The following is a 20868-nucleotide window of genomic DNA, read 5'->3' on the forward strand; positions in this document are numbered from 1 at the left end:
CGCTGGTGGCCATATTGTGAAAGCGTAACAGTTGTCCAAAAAAAAAAAAAAAAAAAAAAAGAACGTGCCTGCTCTGCTCTGCTTTGCTCAGCACTGCTCTGCCCTACCCGGCCCTAATTGGCCATTGTCGATCGTTTTATACGGTGATGTCGCATTCACGTCGAGGAAATTCGACGATTGTGAACGACCTGAGGGACACGCAAATCTTACGGAAGCTAGAGTCAGGTCAGGAGGACCGCAGGAAAATGCATCACTCCACCGCCTCGACATTCATTGATGATGTTAGTCACGGCATGGTACGCGATAAACCGTTAATCATAATTAATCACAAACGGTAGGTACATAAAGTAGTTTCAATTATCGTGACGTGTTATATTATAGGAAAAAAAAATTTGAAAAAAGAAAAAAAAAAGAAACATTTTCACTTGATTAATGACAATTGCATCGAGACACGTAGGCACGCGAAAGCTTCAGGATTTAGAGCGCGTTGCATCCGTTGCGCTAACTGCGAATCGCTGAAATTGTGAACGTAGCTTTATGCATCTCCGCGATTCTGCGAAAAACTCAGGCGAAGTAACAGGTGGACCTACGGCGAATTCCGACGGGAATCGGAACTCTTGCCATCGACTTTATGTACGTCTCGAATAAGAAACTCGATCGCTACGAAGTTAATTCTGCATGTTAGATTGCATTTATAATTATTGCGATTACATCGCACTTCGTTTATGTCGAAGTTAAACCTACTTGATTCGGACTATATAAACTAATTATAAATTATATAATTAAAAAAAAAAAATTTACGATATAAATTGGTCGACGCTTGCTCCGAATATTTCTTTTCTTCGACACATGCAGTTCTATACTGCGCACGACAAACGTGATCGAAAAGAGATTTTACAAACTCTACCCTGACCTACGATTGCAGTTAAGACACATTTTGCTGATGTGTGCTATCAGCTGATTGCTTGAGCGAGATAATGTCCTAAACTCTCTGCTTAAAGATGGATGAAACGCTGAAGTCGGGACAATTTGATACATTATCCGCTTCATTTCTATGATTGACGTTATCTGATGATACCATACATAAACGAGAAGAAGTAAAAAAAAAATCCTGAGAAAAAGAGAAGGAAAGAGAGAAGAGAAAAGAAATCTGAATGATAAAATTATTCTATCGAATTAGGTTGATCGATTATCAATTAATTAGAATCTATCGAAGCAGCATATTGATAATTAAAGTAAAATTTTTTTAAATTTATATATAAATTTAAGTAAAAAAAATTAACAGCAAAAATTTAAATTTTTCACGCGTAATCATTAAAAATTTCTTCAACACGTGTTTAAACATAATCGAAATATAACTATTATTCACTTGCAAAATTTATTCGTTATCTGCAACGTCATGACATATAGCTGTCTAATTAATTATTCACGTATGAGAACAATAGCACGTGGCATTAACTAGTTCACAGTCTCTTATGTATATCAAGGCCATCTTCCATTCAATCCGGACTACTACATTTGGACAATCCAACACGGGAATTGCCAAAAGTAGAATAAAATTATTATTTAACATTCATAAAGTCAATGTTCTCATAAATTTTTTTTTCTTTTATATCAAATTAAATTTCGGATCTAAATCAAAGTCTAAACCAATCTACCCGACAACTTTTTCCTTGATTTTTTAAAAGTTTCATCCCATTTATTTTCTCGAAATATTTTAATAGAAAAATAAGAATAGAACACATATAAATATATATGTTATATATAAAAAATAATGTGATTAAAAATTAATTTTCTATATTAATTTTTTACCCAAATGTAAATCAGAATTTCACTGGCCGTAGTGAATAAACGGAGTTTCGTAAGATCGAAATATTTTTAAAACTGTACGATTACCTTGAAACTGATTTGCACGATAAACAAGTGAAAATGCTAATGAATTCAAAGAATTAAATTAACACCTATTACATGCCAGGGATACCGACCGCTTGATTAGTACCCGTTCCTTTTAATATTAAACGTAATACGACAAGTGACATTACGATTGTCGGATATCATACAACGCTGCCGAGGCTGATTCGCACGGTAAATTTCAATAAAACATTAACACGTTTGGTATCGTGAATACAAGTGAAATTTCGCATTTAGTCACATTACAATGACACGTAATATTGCAGATTGTATTTATAAAATATAACTCGTCGCGCGTCGCGCGGCTAGTAAATTAATTTGACGTCCGATGCAACAAAAAGCGTCGCGCTTCTAATGCTCGCTCATTTATTTAAACAACGCAGTCAATTATTCCAAATCAAAGATCGAAACTTAGTGCCTTACCTTATGATTTTCCGCCTGTTGTTGGGATGCAATCTGTTTGCCATCTCCGGATCGACCTCCATTAGTCTTTGGTGAAGCTCCTCGTTGCTGCCGTCGAACTTCAGCTTCTTCGGCGCCGTCTCATCATCGTCATCGTCGCCGTCATTCAGTCGATCAACTTGTACATTATATCGACCGTCCGATCTGTTCTCGATAGACGCGCTCGAATTGGTCGCGCTCGAATCGACTTCTACCAACGATTCTTTCGGATCAGTTATAAGGATCTTCCATAGCAGCGATTCTATGTAATAGTTCGTACCACCGACGACGATCGGCAGTTTCCTCCTGGTCAGCAGGTTGTCTATCTATATCGATAGGAAAAGGTGCAGTCGGAATAGAGCGTAGACGGGAACAGGACCGAGCGATCCGTGCGGGAGACCATGGCTAATGATCGTATCAAGGTCTCCGCGAGGATCGGGGGCGTTTCGATTGGCTTCGTCCAAGATCTTTATTTCACGAAGTCGATTTCGCGAGCCGAACTGTGAAACCCGTCGCGATGGTTTCACAGCACGCGAAAGATCCAATCGTCGTAATTATGAACCCTAACACTTAACAATACGCGTCCCGTGCCGACCAGAAAGAAACGGAAGAAAAAAGAAATTAAAAAAAAAAAAAAAATACAAGATATCATTTTCGACATCTGTGATTCATTAAGCATTGTTTTATACTTTTTTATTAACACCGCCTGAGAAGGATGACTCACCCTGACGATTTTATCTACTCGCGAAGCTCTCTCTCAGTCCGCGAATTCTTCAAACGTTCTTTTAATTATTAAATGAACGTTGTAATTAATCTGTTGCGAATCGATTCCCGTTTAATTAAATTCAACACGCGATGCAAAAATAGTTGATTGTATTCATAATTTCGTTATAATTAAATTACCGCAAATCGTCAGATTTTCCGCTAGTTTGCGAAAAGATACGAAGGTTATACGATACGTGATTTTTTTTTTTTTTTTTTAAAGATCATAATGATCATCGTTATTGCCGCGTAATTATAGCTGTCACGTTAAACGTCGGTCATCTCCGTTAGCGCGAGGGGAAAAAAAAAAAAAAAAAAGAGAACGAAATGTGTCGATTACTATCGGTAGGGCCATGTCCCTGAAGACGAGTACGGTAAAGTTGGTCAGTGGATCCACGACGTCCAGCATGTGATGCGGCGCCGCCTTTCTTTCCGCCGGAGTCACCTTTGCGGTAACGATGTCCAGGCCTTTGTACACCTGCGGGAAAGAGAATCGCCGTAATTAAAAGTAAAATAATGAGGGATCGGCGGGACAGCCTCGAGGAGAAAATAATGACTGATAAATAACGAATGAATAGAAATAATGCGATCTCGAATGGATCCGTTAATTGCACCGCTTGTTGCCAGAAATAAACGCGAAGAGTGACGCCGACGCGGCTGTATTCGGCGTGATTGTCAGCTTCGAAATTGCCCCCGGTCGAAAAGCTAAAAAGCCGTTTTGGTCATTAACAAAGAAATTATATATCAGCTTGCGTTCGCGAGTGCGGCTGGTACGATCTGTTTGATAGTCTCCGCTTTTTCAATTTCCTTTCTCGCCGACGTGCCCGCACTTCTGCAGGAAGTGTATCTGCGGCTGTGGCACTGATATATATCCGCCTTTCTTAATTCACGAAGAACCTTAGGTACGTATGAAGTACGTGCCTGGAGGTTCAATAGTGCCTTCAATCACTTTTCTGCTTCGTTAATCGCACGGTTACCAAACCAAGTTCCATCGGTGCTCCGTGATTCGCTTACATAATGGCGGGGCAAACGCGAAGAAACAGTTGTAGGATTCGTGTAATACTTAAAGTAGAAACGAAGTCAGACACGTGCTGGTAGATTCTATCGCGCTACCGAGCCACGCAAACAAAAATTCTACCGAGTCCCTTAAATTACTTAACGCAGTAAGCGAAATTTCTTTTTTCTTTTTTCTTCTTCTTTTTTTTTTCCCCCGGCCGGCAAAATTGTCGACTGGATTAATTATCTGCATCGGCTCCGTTTAGAAATCGTATAATTATCTGCCGATTCTATCGATTTTGCGATCGGAGAAAGACAGCTTTATACGCGTATCAATATTATCTTGTCAGTGACGCAAGCTATTTGAAATTTAAAGTCGCAAGTGGCAATCATATCGAGGCATTTAAATCGCTCGGAGATCGATAACTGTCATTATCGCGCGTATAGAGAAATTCACAACGTTTACGGCTAAATTATAGCGCGTTACCGTGCAAATACCGATCGAGCTTGGTAAGACGATAGCTAAATTTCTCGCATATGCGAAATCGCGGGGTATCGAATCGATATTGATGGAAATGAGATCTGTCAAGAGTAGCAAACAGCATGCCTGAATCCGTTAGACACACGATGCGCCGGATGGAACAGGTTTCCAAGGTTCTAGTTTACGTCCGAGATATCTTGAATGGTCACGTTCGCAACCTTCATTAGCTTTCATTCATCAAGCACGAATGTGTCGGACGAATTGTTTTATGTCCAGTAGATTAAGAAGTCAAGTATAATGTGTCGACAAACAAGCGATCGATGAGCCGTCCGGAGTAAAGATATCTATCAACGAATTACTCGCGTGAACAATAAATTAAAATTGATATAAATGTTTTATTAACGATTTAATAATCAATAAATAAATCGTCGGCAAATGAAACGTTGCGCTAATTACAATTCGATTTTTGCTCGATAGCTTAAAAATAATTTGCTGGCAGCACGCTTTGAAAATTTGCTTTTTCCTTCCTATCTTCGTTTAAAAATAAAGATTATTAATTAACTTAATAATGTTCTATTGACTCAAGATAATAATTTCTGACTTATAACAAAAGAATTAACTTTCTAAAGTATTCTTTGCTGATTGATATTCATTACATAATCGAGAATATGTCGCAAAACGAAAATGCTTATCGTTTATTTCATTTCGTCGCACCATGGTTCGAAAAATGATCTCAAACAAATCTATTCGCACAACCTTGTGTGCCACGAGTTAGCGCTGTCCGCCGTTTTTGCCAAACTTATTACTTTCAATTTAGCACTTCTCGAAGTGGCGTTCTCTCGCATGCGTTTGATCTAAAGAGATCATCGGGAAAAAAAATGTGAGGTATCCTACGTGATACACGGGCGAGCTATTAGCGAAGTTTAATAACAAGAAATCGGGCAATAATCGTCAACCGATGTAAAAAAAATTAACGTTTAAATATTAAAGGCCGTGAGAATCGTTAGTCGGCCAGTTCTAATTTCGTACTAGTCCAAACATCGGCATATTACATAATTAAGAACACTGTCAAAGCGACAGCTGGAAGGATTGATCGATAACTTAAATAGAGCAGGCGTCGACAACTCGTCGGGATTTAAAGAAGCGAGACACCATTTGTCTTTCTCGTTTTGTTCATCGCTTCGCAACCAGTTCGTCAGCGGGCAAGTGGCATTCCACGACGTGGCGTTGGCGGAAGTTGCGCTCTAGACGGATCTAATTCGAGACTTCAGAAATAGACGAGCGAAGGAGCGAAGCGAAACCTGAAGAGGGTGGTGTGCGAACGTTTCCTAGACTCAAGGTCGCGATGCTAAGGAGATCGGAGAAGAGGAAGCCACGTCGTTTCGACCAATCGAGTAATCGGAACGTTTCTAACGGTGCTTCGATACGGGAGGAAGTTTGCGGACTGGATACATTCTACGCCGTGATTTATCGATAACGCTAAAGAAGCCTCTCGCTCGACCTCCATCGCTCGCAACGGCAATTATCGAAGTCGCCGGCAAATCGTAGGGCAATTATGCGAGATTTACCGATCGACGCGTAAGTTATTCGAGCCTCAGAAAAATCTAGGCTGCGTTCATCTACATTCTGTGCTGAGTTTTGCAAAAAAAAAAAAAAAATATAAAACTAAAGAATTAGCGAACTTCTTGGTAATTTATATAAAAAATTACATCATAATGAGATAAAATACAACCTTACACATCGCCACGTTTGTATGTGAAAAGAAAAAGACGCATTGTAAAATATTATTAAAACGAACAAAGAAAAGTAGAATCTAAAAATTCGTTGTCAGACTTACGATCTATCGGATATGTAATAATTATTAAAAAATTACAGTCCTATTTAAAAAAGTAAAATAGTTCTCTCTCGCTTGGCTTGTTTCATGCCAAGCAAGAGTTAACGTCGGCTATCAAGTAGGAGATTTGAGGTTCGACAAATCGATTTATTAATTTATTAATATTTAATATTAATATTTTATATATTTATTTCTTTACTTTTTAATAATTTATTATTAATAATTTAATATCGGTTCAATCTGCAATTAATATTGAGCAAATAAAATTTTTTTATAACGCGTTAAATTGTGTAGAGGTGAGAGAGAGATAAAGACGGGGCAGGTACCCGGGGGGTGAAGGGATGGGGTGAGCGGAGTACGTGCCGCGTGCGAGCTACGTATCCCCACTACTCCCACTCGCGCTCTGTCCTCCAGCGGTCGAGCAAGACGTACGTACGCAGCACGTGCTCCGTACGTATTAAAGTTTTACGCATAATCGACGGACCAGGGGCACACAATCTGGCGCTAACTACCTTCCTAGGTTAATTGTACATACGAGCGATTACGTCTTTTTGATATAAGGTGAGCTAGAACCTCGTGTACGCGTACATTAATTTCGCGTCTCTTTGCCGTGAAAAAGCGTGGACGAGTACAGTCGGGCTCGAGGGAAGAGGGTTTTAATCGACGAATTCGCGATAGATTAAGGAGATATGTATTCATTCATGGTGTAGGAATGTGAGGCCTGCAAAATCTTTTCGTGGATGTATTTTTGTGACTACCTAATGACCGAGTGTAGAGGTCAGTCGCACGTGCGACTATGCATCTCGCTCGGTTATCACGTGAAGCGTAGATATGTATCGGCCAGCTAGCTACCATACGCAGTCAACTATATATTATATACGTCGAATAATACTTTTAGTGTAAGTTAAGATATTAGCTTCGTGTACGCGTAGCGTGTCTGTGAAGCGGATACTTCGCTCATAATAATTTTAATTACTTGTAACGCAGCACGTTTAATTTTCGTGAATGTTACTAATCAAATATAAATTTTTTGTTGCAGATAAAAATTCAGAGAAAGACCATCGTCGAAGGAGCATCAGCCTGACATCCCTGTTGGCCAGTGCTGAGAGGAGGAGGAGGACCTAGGAAAGGCATCGGGCATCGGCGGAGCCACCCACTGGTAAGAATTAATTTTTTTTTTTATCTTTGCTGTTTAAACTAAATTTTAAAAATTGAGATCTCTACAATTTAATTTTTTTCACTTATTTGTTACAGGTCATTTTACTAGTACTCCGCCGCCAACATATCTAGCTGTGAGTCGCATGTTTAATTTTTTTAAACTTATATAGAACTTAGCATTTCGGGTGGGAAACATTTTTATATTATCCGCGGCACCCTTATATTAGTAATAAATAAAATAATACACCGCGCCGGTAATCTAAAATAATAAAACTTTTAAAATGATATAGGGAAATTAAAAAATTGTTTAATTAATTATAAATTGTCATAATTTCAATTTCAGATATCAATGTAAATTGCATACATTTGTATGGAATTTACGTTGATATTATTACAGCTCAGCATTCTTTGGATTTTTATCTGAGCGAAACAAGAATTTTGCTTAGATAAAAATCCGAAGGAGAAAAGTATCGCACGCCGAAATTATAGAAATACGAACCCTAGTCGGTTCGTCGGTCGTTCGGAAATTCCGCAAAGTAAACGGGCGTCGTTCTTTTACATAAAAATCTTTTACCGGGAGTGTCTTGGACTATCGTGCGAAAGTGTTAAATTAAAATATTAATTTTGGTGACGGTAATTTATCGGGCGCGTTCGCGAGTGTCCAGCGCGGAAGGATGACTCGACACGTCCCATCTGAGAGGATGAGCAGGCCTAGGAGGCATCCTGCATCGGCGGAGCAACTTATAGGTAAATATCAATTCTTTAAATTAAATAAAAAAAAACTTTTTTTTTTTTTTTTGTTAAATTTAATTCATAACTAGCATGTCTACATTAATTTTTTCTTTTTTATGTTACAGTCACCGGCAGAATTCTTCAACTCCGCTGTATGCAGATTGGTAAGTCGCCAAATTTTTTTTTTTCTTTCGTAACTTGTAATTAGGGTCTCTCAAAAAACAGGGCGCGCGTATCGCGCGCATGGTTTCTCCCAGTTAGAATAAAAATCGGGAAGATTATTACGTAGGTTTCACTATGCTGAATATTTAATCAGTAGAAAGAGTAGATCGGTCGCGTAGCGGCACATTGGCGTTGTGACATTAGAATTGGTTAGGTGAATCCGAAATCGCATAAGCATGTAAGACACGACGCGTGAAGCCTGCAGGATGTCGGGTACCGGACAATGCTGCGACATAGTGACTTCCTGAAGTGGACACGAAGGCAAGTGGAAACTTCAATTTCGCCTCGGGCCACTCTCATATTAGGCACGTCAGTCGTTGTACGCCTATTTAATATTCATTGACGATTACGAGTCTGACTTCGTAACATCGACAGGCATTTTTGCAGATTAATACTTCAGTTTATGATCAGATCAAGTGTCGCGTTTAATTTCTTGTACGCGATTGTGGTAACGCGATTTGTAATCGTTTCGCAACAGGCCAAGTAAAACGTTGTATTAGCATGAACAAAACTCATGCTTATGCTAAGCTCGCGATTATGATTAAGTCACAAGTATGGTAAGATGAGAGATTTGAATAAAGCTATTTGAATAAAATTCGCGGAATAAGTAGGCCAGAAACAATTTATTCACGCGATTATCTGTAATAATTTGAAAGTGTCTTGCGTGAAGCACGAAAGAAAGGAGGAGAGGTCCTTCTTCTTCCTTCTAGGATGCATCCGGGGAATCTTAAGCGGCGTTCATATGCAAATGACCGCGTGCACTTAAGGATCCCCGGGTTCGTTTGCGTCGTGCCGTAAAAATCTTCGAAGACGCGGAATCTCTCTTTGTCGGCTTACTTTTTCACGACAGGTACTGCCCATCGGGCCGCAGACTTTGAGTCAAACTCAATGAAAGTTGGGCGAACGTCGACAATAATGAACCGTAAGTCCGCGACTATATGAGCACCCGTGACTCTAAAAGTAATTAAATAACGCCAACAATTAAATAAATGCGGTGTACCTCTGAGCAATCATTTACGTCGTACAGAAATTCATCGTGAATCGAAATTTCCGGTTAAAATAAAGATTATTTGACGAGTTTATTATACAACACCGTAAATGAATTAAATTCAAGCTTGTTTACTAAAAAAAAAATTGCAAGATAATATAAGATTAATAAACATGATATCCGCACAATTCGATATCTCGTAAAAATTAATATTTATATACCGAGGTATTTTTTAAAAAAATCATATAATAAGCTATAGCATATATACAATATATAATAAAGTATGTAACGTTTCACGTGCATATTAAGCTTCCTGATATAAAACCAAATTAACAATATACCCTATAATTACAGTCAATTATTCAGTCATACGTGATTCGCAATTAGGTTACGGAGTAAACATCAAGTCCCGGGACTACGAAAATACTCAATTTGGCGGTTTGTTTTTTAACTGGATTAATTTGAAAGTACGACGACGAGAACAAGTCCAAACTTGTAAGGCGCAGATGCCGACCCTTGAAGTATTCCGCGTGGACCGTATCGCTTTGGGGTACCTGTACGAAAACTGGTCCGATGGAGCGAAATGGCGCATACAAACGATCTCGTCTCCGCTCTCTCCCGGAGAGACGGACCGCTCTCCTTCTTCCCTACCCCCCTTCTCTCTTTTCCCCTTTCGTTCTCAGTCTATCCACGCTCTCGTCTCTCGATCGAATCGTCCGTCTTCGTTCGACCGCCGTCACAAAACAGCGTCCCCCGTGTGTTCTCGACTCAAGAGTTTCTCACGTCATCCTCTTATCAAGTTCAGAAACCGGTCCTCCCTCTTTCCCTTCCCGTTGTCCGCGATCACGCGCAAATCATCGACCGCGTAGGCGAAAGATGCCGATCTACTACCTCCGGTCTTTCCTTCCTCCCAGTCTTCAGCCGCGTTATTCGTCCGCATTTTTAACCCTCAACGATGAAGATAACTGTAAGATAAGTAATTCACGAATATCCTCAGAAGTCATCAGGCTCCCATTTTTTTTTCTCTCTCTCTCTTTTTCAATCAAAGTATCTCGAGTAATGTCAATTTACATTTTATAGAAGATTTCGTAGTAAAATTTAAGAGAAAGTTTTTTTTTTTTTTTTTTTTTAATCAAACATTTCCAAGAGATTTTAATTTTTCATACTTCGTGAAACTAAGTCTCGCACCGATCCGGCAATAAGTATGCTTTCACCGAAACTATTTCGATAAATGCGCGCGGCGGTTGACAGATAATTCTGAAAGCAGCCGTACCTCAACCGCTCGATGAAAGATCGTACAATAGCAATAAACTTTCGGTCTTTGCTGGCGCGACTTAAAAGCATACCACTTTCCACGGATCCCTTAGTTATCTCTATCAGAGTATGCGGCTCGTCGCGGCGAGCGGCGCGCAATAAATTCCGCTGAACTGTATTTAAGGGTGGCACTTTCGTGAACGAGACGGATTAAAGAGACGGAACGCTCGAGATCGTCTCGGAGGTGTCATTGCCGTACCCCGATTTCACGCGAGAGCGAGCTTAACAGAGACGGAATTACGAAGCGAGACGTGAATAGCTATCGCACGAGTGCGCGCGTCATCCAAGAAACCGCGAAACTGGCCGCATTAATACTCTGACGTGTTAGATCCGCGCAAATCCCCGGACGACCGGGTTTGTGTATTACCACGTCTACTTGGCATTTATGATAATTAGTAAGAATCCACGGCGCTAATGGACTAACTCGTCCGAGTCCACGTTCTATGCGCTGGTAAGAGCGCCTGCACGAAGCTCGAGCTTGTCCTTCTGCTTTTATTCACGTTATTACTTAACCAGTTAGTCGTTATTTACAATTATTACATTCGCTGTAATGGTTTCTTACGCGTTTACATCTCCTAAATACGTCAAAATAATTTGTCGCGCACAATTACGTATTTTCGTAACGAAATATTAAACTTCAAGTCTAATTATATACGTCTTCAAAATCCCTGATTGACGTTATTAATGATGCTTTAATAAAAAAAAAAAAATAGAGTTTATTAATATGCGGGGAAAAAAAATTTTTTTTTCCGAAAAAATTAATTTTATTCCGGTAAAAAGTCAACGGCTTCTAACTACCATTGTTATGGCATATTACGCGCGTTATGATTATCAATCGTAACGACGAACACTAGCATCACCGCGCGATTAAATAATTAACGAGCAAATAACGAGCACCTGACTCCCTTACTTCTCATCCTGCCAAACTGGACGTGTTCTTTAGAATTCTTTTACTTAAAGATTTTATGATGCTGTTTAAGAGCCGACGCTCGTGGCAAGTTAATTAGATACGCGAGAGAAAATCGAACCCGATGTAACGCGCGAATTGATAAAAAAAAATTATTTGATAATGAGTTTACTAACAGTTTGATCGTTTTATCGATCTAGAAAAGCGCATGACGATCGCGGGCCAATTGATTAGGTTAATTAAATTTTATGATGTTGTAACGCGACGATTTATCGATGGGCCTATTCACGGAGGAACTTTTTAACTCTTTTTCCCCGATAGAACCGGTAATACGACGTCTTGTTATCGGAAAGGTTACGCTCAATGGACAGGATATGAACCTGCTCTCTCGCGTCTTTGAGAAACGGAATGCTTCTTTTTCATGAAAACCCGTTTCGACTTGAATAAGTAAATTAAAATGTGACTGCGATATTTCTCAACTCAATTTTAATAGTGACTTATAAATCAATTGTAAGCCTTTTCTTTTTCTTTTTTTTTTTTTTTTCGTAAATAAAAATTATATCACGCGACAACAATTCACACTTACTATTTCCGAGATTATGAGTGGAAAAAAACCTATCGCGCCGCCCATGCAAACCTCAAATAATTTACTACGGGATTTCTCGATGTAGGAAATAATTTATAATCGGCTATGACTTAATTGGTAAATAGTGAAACATCCGTAGATTAATCGCGAAATCTATGATCGTTCCTCTCGACTCTTCTGCCCGCGACTTATGCGAATGAGTTTCCAAATTCTTACGAGTATTTTAAAACATCTAAGAACACCGACAGCAAACTGTACACTCTTACAAAAATTTCGTATAATGTATAATTAATAAGATGAAGAGAAACAGCGCCTTGGAAATAAAATTAGAAAACGTCTTTGCAAAAAAGGAATTCGCCGCGAACGCTCATTCGGACAATTGACCCGATTTCGATATGCGCAATTGTAAACGAGATTGGATTCCTGAAACGCGCTAAACAAGATTATCAATAATCGACTTTAGCCTGTTGCAATCTGGAACAGCTGCCGCTTTTAAATTGGCGTACTATTCGGCGGTACTGTATATAAAATTGAAATCAATAGCCTCGCACGAGTAAAGGCAAACGCTAAAAAATAAAAGAGAAAAAAAAAAAGCTGAGTACGATCCTTTAACGTCTCCCGTCAATGATGTTAATGTTGATTGCCAATTACGTCACTTCACCGTTCTACAGAGCTAAATACATTCATTAATCGTTCGTAATTGTTACAAGATTTCACTCGACATCTTGATAAAGGCTTGCACTTGCAACTCAGCCCCATAATAAAACAACGGCTGCGAGGATCCCGAGGCATCCACGTCGACAAAAGAGCCTCGTAAATCTCGCGTCATCGCGTCGCCGTGGATTTAAAACCGGTTGGGATTCAGTGTACAGCCGACTATAATTCACATGTTTTACCACGATTTTCGTCGATCATAACGCAGACTATCGCGGCTACGCAGCGTATTCCGCCGATCGTATTTCCGCGCGCACATAATCACCGTCGGAGATGATTATTGCGATAAAAGCACGACGCCGCGTGTCTCTCAAATTTACATTTAATTTTAACACGATATTCTCACTTTAAAAAAAATGACGAAGCTGTTCTAATTAACGTACTTTAATTTATAAAGTTATATCGCGTTACATAATTTTGATTTTGCATAAATCTTATTATTTCCATTGTTTTTCGTAATTACTTCTGACGTGCGTATCACGCTTCTTATTTCATTGCAGACACTTTACTTATACAACAGCTTAATTTAAATACTTTGCTCGCAAAAAAAAAGAAAAAAAAAAGATAAAAAGATCATGAGATAAAGATAAATCCCGTTTTCCAATTAATAACCGCGCAAAGCCTTTCGTAATTCCCATCTATGCAATAACGAAAGAAACATCCTCACGGCGAGCTCTATTGCTCTCGCAGGAGACTCTAGTCGCATGAATTAAAACGAAAGTTTCCATGCGTGGCACGCAGCCGGTTTGTCGGAGACGATGGAATACTATTTTGAATTCAAGGACCAAGGTACATTGCCTTCCGCGGATCAGTGCCGCGATAAAGTATCAACGAATTTCAGCTCCGAACGCCTCGTATTTGCGAACGCCGCGGCGCACATCCGTGAGAACACGTCACTTCGGCTCTATCCGTTTTAATCGCGGCCGTAACTAACCTCGCCCCGATCTCCGGAGTAATACTTGAACTTCACACGTCGGTGAAAAGGAATTTTATTGCTAATCGGCAACGTTGCGACGAAATTTTCTGCGATCGCCTTCTCGCAAAGGCGCGTCGCGAGACTAATCCTCGCGTTAAATTCGTAATCGCGCGCAATTACCCTTTCGACCGCGCAGTTCGTTACACAGAATTATAAACTAATTATACTTTCATGCCGCTTTCATATCGCCGTACGCCAACATATTTCTCCGGCGTGTTCTCCCTGATGAAAGGTCTCGCCTAAACGTTCACTTTCTCAAACCGTGTATCAAGTGTGCCGCTTGTAGCCTACATAACTCGCAGTTACATGTGCGGTATCAATGCGTGTAATATATACCCGCGACGATATATATACGGTAATAGAATGCACGGTGGTATCGACGTTGCCAAAAGGAATGAGAGCGTTCGCGCGCGAAATGAGATAATTACGCAGTTCTATGTGTAATTACGGCCCGTAATTAATCTTGCATACGTCCGCGGTGCGAAATTAGTCATGCGATTATCATATGATCCTGGCCTCAGAACAACTATTCTATATTTAAATTAGAAAATATCTCGGCCGTATCTATATTAAAAAAAAAAAAAAAAAAAAACATAAATCTCAAGCTAAGATGTTCTTTTCTTTAACGGGACGCTACATGGTTTTTTTTTTATTCTCTTTTAATTTATGTAATCTAATTATTATTTATAATTTTATATCGTCATCTACTTTCGTGATTTCCCTAGAAATATGAAAGACGGACTCAACTAAAATCTCGTAAAATTCTTACGAACTATCAGAAACTTCGCGGCTTTTCATTCGCTCATGAAAAATGCAGCGGATTATCTTAACGGATAAGAGAATTGCTCATAATCTTCCGGCGGAATTCCAGCACCTTCTTAACGGCAATATTAAAATTCTACACGCTGAATATTTCCGAAATCGAGTAGTTGCTGGGAAACCAGCTTTAGGCTCTTCTAACTAGTTTTTAGGCAAATTGAAATTCAAGTCGTTTTGATATTCCAAATAAATAAAATATTTACTTAAACGAGTTTGATTAAATATAAAGATATATTCATATTCTATTCGAATTACGAGCCAATTATATTCGCTCTTGCATTTGCGTATTAAAAAAAAAAAAATAAAAGCACAGAATTAAAAAAAAAAAAAAAAAAAAAAATCTCGATATAATTCTTTATAAATTTTATTTGAAATCCTTTTTACTCATCTCGGGCACAAGCGATTAAGACAACCTTCGTGCGACGTTTGGGCGGGCAAGATAAATCCCTAAAGAATTCGCTCAACGCGAAGACGAACAATCCTGGCACTGATCGCGATTGCTCGAGCAAGGCCGTTTAATGCTCGACACAGATCGACGGCTCGCGAGGGCGGAAATTCGCTAATATCTCTTTTTTTTTTTTTTTTCTCCGGCATGCACGCGTGGGCGTCGCGCCGTAACCTCCAGAGAGCGCGATTTATACGCGTGAGTGAAGTCACACATGGCCACGAGTGGGAAACGAAATTGGAGCCGATACGCTTCGTGTGAAAAAGCTACCGAAATAAACGGAACGTACCCGCACGAGGGTGAGAAATCGCCGGCTAGATCTCGTGATGAATGAGCTTCCTCGAAACTGTACAAAACTGCAGCGGGAGAGACGACGATAGCTGAAATTACTGCGAGGCTTAGAAACTAAAGATGCAGTCCGAGCTGCCAGTTCAATCCTCGAGTAATTTTTCATGTAACAACGAGATTCTATTTTCTATTTTTATTCCATAAAAAAAAAAAAAAAAATTCTCTCTGAGTAAGAACAAAAGAGAAAGTCAATTTGTTTAAAGATAATATAAGACAGACCCGCGATCGTTTGATAAACGCGTCACGATATTAATTCGCCGGAAGTACGTCTGACCGGAAGCTCGTTCAACGGGTTTTCTCCAGCAAACACAATAGAAAAGCAGAATTCGATTTGTGTCGCGACGCGCTGATCCCCGTGTCAAGGCCGCGCGATTAGATTACCGGACGCGCCTCCGACAATTAAAACGGCTAATTTATGGGCCGAGAGCGTATGCCTCGCGCGTAGCGGACCTGTGACCCGCGACCCATAAGAAACAAGAAAGACAGTCAGCCGCGAAGACGTTGAAGGCGGCCGACGCAATCAAGACGCTAGTAACAATAACAAGGATTATTATCGGTGATAACAATAACATATCGTTTAACGCTCTTGCAAGATTGATCGAGGGACGCTATAACTACCTTGAGAATAAACAAACTCCGCTCAATTCTCACATGCGTGCCTTATCATCGCTTTGCATAGCGCGTCATTGACATCGAACTACGACTTGCTCTTGCGACAGACGGAAAGGGAGAGCGAGAGAAAGCGAGACAAAGAGACGTTTTTTTCCTCGCGCCTAAAGTCGCCTTAACCAGGTGTCTCGCCAGACGGATCTAAAAGTCGACATTACGAGCAGGCTTTTTTTTTTTTTTTTTTCTAATCCTGCTGTTGCATACGCGAATGGATCTCACTTTCGGGCGTGGTGAAAATAATTCGAAACGGTATTTCCACTCGGTGTTACGCGTTGAAAAAATATTATTGAAACAGCAATCTCGCAACACGCACCGCCAACGTTCTTGGAATATCGCGCCCTTGTTGACGCCGTGCGTCTCCGCATCGACGCCGGAGATCATTGATCGCGTGATTCATTTTTCTCGAGATTACCGCGCGGCGCCTGCCCGTTCCTGTTGCCTGTTATATATCGTCGTACTTCCGCCACGCGGTCGTTCGCTGCGCACGATTACGTTCAATCGAGATCCACCCTCCCGTCCCGCCCCGCTGGCAAATCTAGCGCAAATCATTCGGATCAGTGACCCGCGAGGGGAAAAGAAAAAAAAAAAAAAAAAACAACAGTGCGCCTCTCACGAGTTTCCTCGCGGACGTCGTGCTAGTTTGAAAATCGTGCCGCGGCTCACCTAACCTCATCGTTGGGTCGTCGCGTCGTCTCTCGGGTCTGACGTGCCTCTCACCTGCATACTGTCGGCCGAGATAATCTCCCCGGAAAAGCGGCGTGCCAGCTCGATGCTCAGTCGGGATTTTCCGCACCCGGTAGCACCCAAGATCACCAAAATTGGCACACGCGACATCACCACCTCGTTGCGATCGACCATCGTAAGCGCGACACTGCACGCATGCGCGCGTTAGTCCGTTCGCGAGCGGTGCGAGCATCCGCACGGTCAGTTCGGTTCGTTCACTTCAACCGCGCGTGGTGAAGTGGCGGAACTTAGAACGCGCGCCAGATTTCAAAGCAACGAGAGGACAAAATAACGACAGAAACGACAGAAAATAACGACAGAAATAAAAAAAAAAAAAAAAAATTAATCCCTGACGGTCTCGGATTTATACTAATAATTTCATTCGTGATTTCGAGTATTAAATCGCGACTGTAATTAAAAATATATAATTACATATATGCAAAAAAAAATTTTTTTTTTTAAACTTTTATAATTAATTTCTTTCTGTCTTGAAATAACGCGTTCAAAGCTTCCGTAAACTATTTTTCACACGTCAGTTTACTCGAATTATTTATACATAACTCACGTTACGATGATGTAACGATTTCTGCAAATAGCCTCTGCCTATGACGCGATAAACAATTAAATCCCGAAGGCTTTCCGCGATATTTGATCTACATTGAACGACGTGTGTAACAATGAGCAGGTTTTGCAAAATTGTTGCGAGTCTGGATGTTAATAGCACAAATTCGGTCCGAAAGTTGACGCAATTTCGTCTATTTGCGATACCTCTAGGTGAACGTTCTAACATGCACACACAACTCGCCCGTTTAATTTTTAATAAACTAATTTAATATTCCGACTTCAAGTACCTACGAATAATAAATTCGCGGATATAACTTAAATTAATTATATGCTAAACACCGATATTAATCCTTTCTTCATTTATCTTTTGACGTGTGCTGCTTTAAGCTGCATCAACATTTACGAGATTAAATTAAACATTTATACTTTACACGAGATACACATCGCTGTAAAATATTAATTTTTATTTTTTTAATTTTCTTCAATAAACTATTTAATGTTAAAAAAAAAAAAAAGAAAACAAATTTATGATAAAGCATTTAATTAACGAATTATTTTTATTTTAAAACTTTTTGATAAAATTAATATCGTTGTTGGCGAAAATGTATCGTTTGCATTATGACATAAAAGTGGACCGTTTCATTTGCACAAACGTGAGAATTTTCCCCATTATCCGCAATAAAGTCTACGTTAAACAAAGTCGGGTTTATCGTGCTATATGCGTTCATATGATTACATTGAAAACCGGTAAAAGCAGAATCACGTGCCAAATGATGCAAACAACTGGATACGTATGTAACTGATGCAATGTGTGCGCGCATCTCTACACGTGTATCGCAATGCAACGAACGTCATTCACGAGTTAAAGGATTGCACCATTCAAAGCTTGTATTTCGCTAGATTCGCAAAAATATCAATAGCGCCGATAATATCCATTTGCATTAGCCGATGAATAGTGCAGTGGTTTAATGAGGTCATGATATACTAGCGTAAATAATGTCACTGTGTTATCGGTATTAATTTTCTTTTTTTTTCTTTTTTTTTTGTTTGTTAACACGATCCTCATATAATCCTCATTAACACGATGCAGCATTTGCAAATTTGCAATGATAAAGAAATTACCAGCACGCAAAAATATTTTTAACATGCAATTAATTTTGACCGTCTCATTATCGTTTTATTATAAATTACTGTAGATTTTTTAACAAATTTTTAATTTAATTCTCCGTATTGACGTTTCGACATATTTCCTTTTATAATTCGGTCATGAATTTTTCACGATTAATCTACAGGGTAAAAATAAATTATATGTACGTCGACGGCGTATAGTCGGTTCACTTACATTTGTATATTTTAATTAAGTTAGGTCAGATTATTTTGCATCCTTCCTTCCTTCCTTCCATCCTTCGTGGCAGTATTCCGAATGATCCTGACGTGTTGTAGCACGTTAAATCACTCGACGCTATTTTACACCAACACTATCGAGAGACGAACGACCGAAAGTATGACGGTGAATTATCGCGGCGATTATTTCCGATTAAAATTAAAAAGCGCGACGGACGATAAACTCTCATACAAATTTCCAGTCCCGATATTCGTAGAGCTTGCCTGCCCACCTCCGACCGCACAAAAGTTGATCGTTCGTTCCCGAGTCGACAGCGTCGACATTTGTTCGCCTGCGAAAACGTCTTACGCGCCGTCGAAAATACGCGACAATTGCGGAGCGTCCGGTGACACATCCTCGTACTCGACCTCCGCAACTCGACTGAATCTTCGGCCCTTGAAAAAAAAGAGAGAACCGTGGAGCAAGTGAGACAGCCGATAGAGTCGATCGTCGATTGACCGTTGTCCTTCTCTCGCTGAATTCTCGGAAGCGCCGAGCTGGCCGAGCTCGGCGCCGAGGTAGTCTGTTTACGTTTTTTTTTCGACGCGCTCGCTGAGCTCGAAGCTTTCTCTCCCGATACAAAAAAAAAATCAAGCTAGCTCGACGCTCGAGCGTGTTTTTTTTCCTGCTATTCCGAAGTCAATCGTCACTTTAGAGCTCCCAAAATCGTCGTTAGAAAACTCGTATTCGACCAGGCCCCAAAAATAATCCAACAGTCGTAAAAATTTATTACTTAAAAAATTCTCGTGCACAACACGTAATAATGCCCGCCGTGTAATGTTACGTGTAACACATAACGCATCCTCGTCATTATGCGAGAGATAAAATATTTAAATGCAAAGCGGTATTCGTTCCGCTTGACACAATTATTTCTAATCCATTAAACGGCTCATTTAATTCAGATAAGGCGGCAATTAACTTACCTTATCGATTCTTGCGGGTATCCCATTTTCTGCACGACGGATGTGACGTACGTGTAATTACGCGGTGCAAACAATTTTATAATTAGCAAAAATAAAACGTACGCGACGAGCGGGGTGTCGCTGGTGAAAAGATTAATGGGGTTCGCCGTGACATCGTTTAATGTACACTGAAAAGAAGATATGGCGTTTTCTGCGGCGACGGCAGCTAGCGAACGCGACTTTAGCGTCGTGTGCGTCGAGTTTCACACGTGCCGCATGTATTATATACCGCGCCGGCCGGTTTGCCGATGACTGATTTCTCTCCGTTTTCTCATCCCCTGCTTTTACCGTCTTTAAGATTACGTATGCTAGCCGCTGTCGCCGCAGAAAACGTCATATCTGTTCTCCCGTGTACGTCCAACGTAAGAAGTTGGCGTTCGATGCAGCCCTGCATTCACGTTAAATTACCGATTGATAAGAACGCGAATTAACGTCGGTGTAACGTGAATACAATCGCCGACAGCGTGTAATGCGACGCCGACGTAATCCAACGCGGGGGCATAAGCTCGGTGCCAGGCCGGAATGCCGACGTAATGCCGACGTAACGGAAAACGTGATGCGAATGCGACACGCGTGTAATGCAAACGCAACGCGAAGGCGAGCGCGCGGGGTGGACGGCCAGCGTCGGGGCTTCGATCTTTTTGCCGTTTAACGTAAGCGCTGGTGCCGACGCGAATCCCATGCAAATTCGTACGTAATGTAATGCAACGCGGCCCGCGCTGGATGCAACGCGAACGCGACGCAATATAGCACGGCACAAAGACCCGTGGCGCAGGTTGAATAGCAATTCGCCGCGTTTCAATACTTATTTTAATCTCGCTTGTATACGGCCGAAGTGCACGTAAGTTCTCTGGGTTATGCTCGACGCCGAAAGTAAATTAATTGTTTTTTGGTAATATTAGTTTTTAAATACGACTTGGGTCTTTGATAAA

The 20868-nt window shown here is 40.4% G+C and overlaps 1 protein-coding gene across 3 annotated transcripts in view; it reads right to left on the reverse strand.

Annotated features, from left to right (window-relative positions):
- The window catches only part of LOC139109355 (tRNA dimethylallyltransferase), a 62673-nt gene extending 43409 nt beyond the window's left edge, over positions 1-19264 (reverse strand). Inside the window, exons 1-3 of one of the 3 annotated variants that reach the window (XM_070668348.1) lie at positions 18933-19264; positions 3455-3592; positions 2335-2678 (exon numbers count right to left, since the gene is read on the reverse strand). In XM_070668348.1, coding sequence (XP_070524449.1) covers positions 2335-2678; positions 3455-3523 — 413 coding nt within the window. In that variant the 5' untranslated portion in view covers positions 3524-3592; positions 18933-19264. Of the gene's footprint in view, positions 1-2334; positions 2679-3454; positions 3593-16966; positions 17208-18932 lie in introns of those variants that run through there. The other 2 variants (XM_070668346.1, XM_070668347.1) reach the window with 2 other exon arrangements.
- Positions 19265-20868: the final 1604 nt, after the last annotated feature.

The sequence above is a fragment of the Cardiocondyla obscurior genome, linkage group LG17 (genome assembly GCF_019399895.1).
Source record: "Cardiocondyla obscurior isolate alpha-2009 linkage group LG17, Cobs3.1, whole genome shotgun sequence".
NCBI classification, from domain to species: Eukaryota; Metazoa; Arthropoda; class Insecta; order Hymenoptera; family Formicidae; genus Cardiocondyla; species Cardiocondyla obscurior.